Source organism: Lactuca sativa, chromosome 3, assembly GCF_002870075.4.
Source record: "Lactuca sativa cultivar Salinas chromosome 3, Lsat_Salinas_v11, whole genome shotgun sequence".
In the NCBI taxonomy this organism is placed as follows: Eukaryota; Viridiplantae; Streptophyta; class Magnoliopsida; order Asterales; family Asteraceae; genus Lactuca; species Lactuca sativa.
In genome coordinates, this window is record NC_056625.2 from 263,742,582 (window position 1) to 263,747,633 (window position 5,052).

At 38.1% G+C, this 5,052-nt stretch overlaps 2 protein-coding genes across 2 annotated transcripts; one reads left to right on the top strand and one right to left on the bottom strand.

Moving 5' to 3' along the window:
* Positions 1–780: 780 nt before the first annotated feature.
* LOC111915033 (uncharacterized) lies at positions 781–1,465 on the bottom strand. The gene is made up of 2 exons (XM_023910737.1): positions 1,282–1,465; positions 781–1,178 (listed from the first exon to the last, which is right to left on the bottom strand). The coding sequence occupies exons 1-2, from the start codon at positions 1,463–1,465 to the stop codon at positions 781–783; spliced, it is 582 nt and encodes a 193-aa protein (XP_023766505.1).
* A 1,941-nt stretch (positions 1,466–3,406) lies between these two features.
* On the top strand, positions 3,407–4,618 carry LOC111915035 (uncharacterized). The gene has a single exon (XM_023910739.2). It carries the CDS (start codon positions 3,536–3,538, stop codon positions 4,439–4,441), a length of 906 nt encoding a protein of 301 aa, XP_023766507.1. The 5' UTR covers positions 3,407–3,535; the 3' UTR covers positions 4,442–4,618.
* The last annotated feature ends 434 nt before the right edge of the window (positions 4,619–5,052 follow it).

A 5,052-nucleotide genomic window follows, 5' to 3' on the forward strand; every position in this document is an offset into this window, starting at 1 on the left:
ATTGACCATACAGACTACTCTTGACCATGACCCTCATTAGCCCCTCCACGCTCCTGTTTACCTGCACCTTTACCTTTACATGTCCTTTTTGTTTGCATTTACCACAAGTGACACTCCTAAATTTCCTACTAAGCTTCTCCACTTCTTTGGATCCTTGAGTTTGACTTTGACTTGGCTATCACACTTTCAATTTGACTAGACTTTTCCTTTTGGCTCATTCTCTCCTCCATGGACTGTCTTCTTTTCTTCTTTGGCCTGCCAGGCATTTTATGGTATGGCGGTGGGATAATTCTAGTGGGATAATCACTTTTAGGCCACATTGACCTACCTTTTATGGGTTCAACTTTAAAGTCATATACAACCTTCCAAGTATCCAGTAAATAAAGTTTATGTACCCAAGTGTACAACTCCCTTAACCTTTCCACATTGTCTGTCATCTCACTCCAAGTGGTTATGGCATGCCTGCAAGGGATTCCTATCAATTACCACTTTCTACATATGCATGTCATGTGGTTAATGTCCACAACATGTTGATCATTCCATGGTCCAGCTACCTGATACTTTCCACCACCATTCCACCTTGCAATATACTCAGCTGCTTGTAGCTCATTCTTCTTTAACAATTTGGTTGTAGTAGGTGTGAGAGGACATTGGCATTTCCTTTACTCTTCAACCACATTGTAGATCCTCTTCATTAGATATTCCCTTATAAATTCCAAGCATGTAATGATTGGCTTGTCCCTTCCTTTCTCCAACTTACCATTCAAAACTTCACACATGTTATTTAGAAGCACTATCATCATCACTGTAATCATCTTCACCCTCTTCTGAATTTAACTCATCTGATTGACCATCAAATGAAACCCAGTTATCTTGATCAAAGTCTTGATATTCACTACCAAGGTGGATTGTTGTGCGGTCTGTTTTGTTGTTTTCACTATCATGCAACCCTTCAAATGGATCAAAGTCTACATTCAACATTTCAGATACATCCATTGGTACATACACAGTTGCTGCATTAAGCTCATGTTCTTCTTGTACTTCCTTGTCTTGATTATCCCTTGTCTCGATTGATGGTGATTCCTTGTCTTGATTATCCCTTGTTTCACTTGATGGTGCTTCCTTGTCTTGATTATTCCTTGTTTCACTTGATGGTGCTTCCTTGTCTTGATTATCCCCTGTTTTAGTTTCCATGTATAAACTCTTAGAACATGACCTAGTACCCTCGCTTAACTTCCAATTTCTTGTTCTCATTTTCTGGCGAAAGTGATTTTGATTCACCTCCATAAACCACAAGTGGTAATGATGAACTACAAGTTTCATGTTGGGGATCATGAACTATTTTTTGTTTTCTTTGTTTTGGTTCAATTGCAACTTCATCTTCTTCATTTAGTTGTTCAATGACAACACTATTACTCTTATTTGGTGACATGAAGTATGTAACCAAGTTGGTTGTGCCATGCATAGTATACACCTGGATCACCTTGTTAGCTAGAGCTCTAAGGCCAAAAATCAAGTCTTCATTGGGAATCCTGAAGTGATAACATATTACTGGGGGAACCACGTATCATAGTTCTAGCATCATAGCGTCGAGTTCATGCACTGAAAACTCATCTATATCAACTAAATCAATATAGGTAAGTTTCCCTTTAACATATCTTACATTTGGAAAAGGTGTGAACTTCCCACCATGGCGAAGTTCAATCGTGAACAAATGGGGATGATCGACTATCCCAAACAACAAAAAATACAAAATGTAGTTAGCATATTGTGTGAAATTTCAAAAAATTTAAGTTTAAAAAGCTATAATAACACCCATCGTACAAATCCAGTGCATCAAACCCCATCGTCGTAGGACGTATAGTCCACAGTGAATGCACCATTTTTTTTCCTTCTACCCACTGGACTGCAGTTTAGCTAAAGAAACGATTAGGGGGTGGAAATCGTTTACTTAGGGTTTGAACGTTAATGGAAATTGAATGAGGAAGAAGCTGGAGTGTCTGATGTTTTTGGGCATCGTTAAATGTGCGGTAATAGATGAGCATCCGCCTCGGATAGTCCATCATTTATATTTTTATTGCATGCTTGGTCCCTGTCCATTCTAAAAAAACTGATTTACCCTTACTGTCTTCTTTTACCTATTTTAGTTAATTAAAAAATATTAATTAAACGTAGAAACACTATTAATTATATATGTATTGGTATAATTCAAGAGCCTACACCATCGTACCCTCTTCGCCTTCCTTCCCTTATTGTGTTCAGTCACCGGAAAATCTCACACATTAACTGTGTTTGCTCCTGCTCCACCTCCACCTCCCCCCAGAACTTGAACCTTAAATTGATCCATGATGCAAACCTGAAACTGAAACTAAAATCGAAAGTGTAACTGAAATCAAACCCAAAAATTCAAAATCAAATATGAATTCAAACCTACAACTGAAATCAAACATGAAATCATATTGAAATTTTAATGTAAAACTTAATTCAAACCTAGAATTCAATCAAACCTAAAACTGAAAACTAAACCTTAAATCAAACCTAACCAGTGTTGTAGGATCGTTTTGGGTGCCGAAGGTGCAATCAAACATGAAATCTCGCTTCTGGTTCAATAACATGCTCCCTAATCTAAGACAGAGAAAGAGGCCAATGCTTAAGTTTGTATTGTCTCACAAGATTTGAGTGTCTGCTTCACCTCTGCCTTCTCTGGTGGCGTTGGCAATAGATGGGGGTCGGAGGCCATGAAGGAAGAAGTTTGTGGGAAAACCTTGAAGGAAGAAGACGAGAGATTGGGAATAAACGTGAGTGAGGCAATTGGAGTTTTAGGTGTCGTATGCTTTCAAGTGAAATAGAGAGTGGGAGAGGCGGAGTAGAGAGACAAGTTAGTCCCATGAGTGAATAACGGAAAGAGATGAAAGTTTTTCTCACCAACCATGTATGATGTTGTTGGAGTCGTCAGACATGAAGCTGATCTATGATGCAGCTGGAGAGTGGTGATGATGGAAGACGAGATGTGTAGGAGGAGCCAAGGAGGGTTGGAGGCGTTGCTTAGGGTTTTAGGGATCTTTTTTTTTTTTTGGTTTTTTAAAAAAGATTTTTAATATTAAAAAGTAAAAGAATAAATAATAAATAAATAAATACGTTTTTAAGGGTAAAATAGTCTTTTTAGAACGGATAGAGACGAAGCGTGCAACAAAAATATAAATTAGGGACGGTCCGAGTTAAAAGAAATTGTTAGGGACTAAACACGTAGATTATCCTAAACCACAGGGACCATTCGTGTAATTTACCCTATCCAAAACTTCGTTTACGAGCAAACCATATTTTAAAAGTAAAAGGACTAAATATAAACCATAAACAATAGTTCAGGGTATTTTATTCAAGAATTGAAAATCTCATATATGAAACCCTGGTCTCTCTCTCATAGGTTCTTCTTCAATCACCGCAGAAAAACACAGTGCAATTCAAATCTCTACGAGAGTCGTTGCCTACAAATTAACTCAATCAAGCTAGGGTTTCTGTTCAGTTCGATTTCACCATGGCTCGTAATGAAGAGAAAGCTCAATCGATGCTCAACAGGTTCATAACCATGAAAGCCGAGGAGAAAAAGAAGCCGAAAGAGCGTCGACCTTTCTTAGCCTCCGAATGCCGGGACCTATCCGACGCCGACAAGTGGCGTCAGCAAATCATGCGTGAAATCGGCCGGAAAGTCGCCGAAATCCAAAACGAGGGGTTGGGCGAACACCGTCTTCGTGATCTCAACGACGAAATCAACAAACTAATTCGCGAAAAAATGCACTGGGAACGGCGAATTGTTGAGTTAGGGGGGCATAATTACTCAAGATATTCAGCTAAAATGACTGATCTGGAAGGAAATATAGTCGATGTTCCAAACCCTAGCGGACGTGGACCAGGGTATAGATACTTTGGGGCGGCGAAGAAGCTTCCTGGCGTGAAGGAGTTGTTTGAGAAGCCACCGGAGTTAAGAAAACGAAGAAGCAGGTACGATATCTACAAAAGAATTGATGCAAGCTATTACGGGTACAGAGATGATGAAGATGGGATTTTGGAGAAAGTGGAGGCTGAGGCTGAGGAGAATATGAGGGCTGAGGCGGTGGCAGAGTGGATGAGAATGGAGGAGATTAAGAAGGAGGCAAGGAAGGCAGTGAAGAGCGGAGAGGTGGCGGAGGTAGGCGGTGCAGCCAAGACCATACTGTATGAAGAGGAGGAGGATGTGGTGGAAGAAGAGAGGATGAAGGAGAGGGAGTTGGAAGAAAAAGAGAAGGAGAAAGAGTTTGTTGTACATGTGCCATTGCCTGATGAGAAGGAGATTGAAAGAATGGTGTTGGAGAAGAAGAAGAAGGATTTGTTGAGCAAGTATGCAAGTGAGAATCTTTTGGAAGAACAGATTGAAGCTAAGGCAATGCTCAATATTCATCGGTAGCTTGGTATGCTTTCTTTTCAATCTTCAATTTCTGCAATTCTAGTTTCTTTTTTGTATGATTTCTTTATGCTTTTAGTGTATGATTATCTCAGTTTTTCATTACTTTTGCTACCCTTGCCTATGATGCCATGAGATGTTTCTTTGACTTTATTCACAAAATACAGTTCTATTACAGAATGCAATCTTGTTGATAGATGCTTTATTTTATAAGCAACAATATAATTCAATGTTACATTTTACTTTGAAAATTCTACCCATTTAGGACATTGTACTATATCCCTATGTTTATCTCTTCTTTTTGAATCAGGTGTAAAAAAATTATTTTTACAATTTTGCTTCTTATTAACAGATTTCATAATGATTTTGGTTCTAGTCCCCAAGGTGGTATAAAAAAATAAATTTAGAATATTATATAACTAATAAAAGTATAATAAAATTACATAGAAAAGTCATAATTAAATAGAAAACAAATTTAAAGATATTTAAATAGTATTGCCATATGCATAGCTAAATAGCAACCTAAGTATTAAACATTTTGTTAACAAAGCAAATATTGAACAAAGTTAAGTCAATGTCAAGTCAAGTGAATCATGTACACTAGCCATTAGGTT

Bases quoted from the DNA above. Each gene is read 5' to 3' on its own strand.
- LOC111915035 (XM_023910739.2), top strand. From the start codon at position 3,536: ATGGCTCGTAATGAAGAGAAAGCTCAATCGATGCTCAACAGGTTCATA.
- LOC111915033 (XM_023910737.1), bottom strand. From the start codon at position 1,465: ATGCATGGCACAACCAACTTGGTTACATACTTCATGTCACCAAATAAG. The intron at 1,179-1,281 runs GTGAATCAAAAT...AAACTAAAACAG, and splicing joins ACCACTTGTGGTTTATGGAG to GGGATAATCAAGACAAGGAA.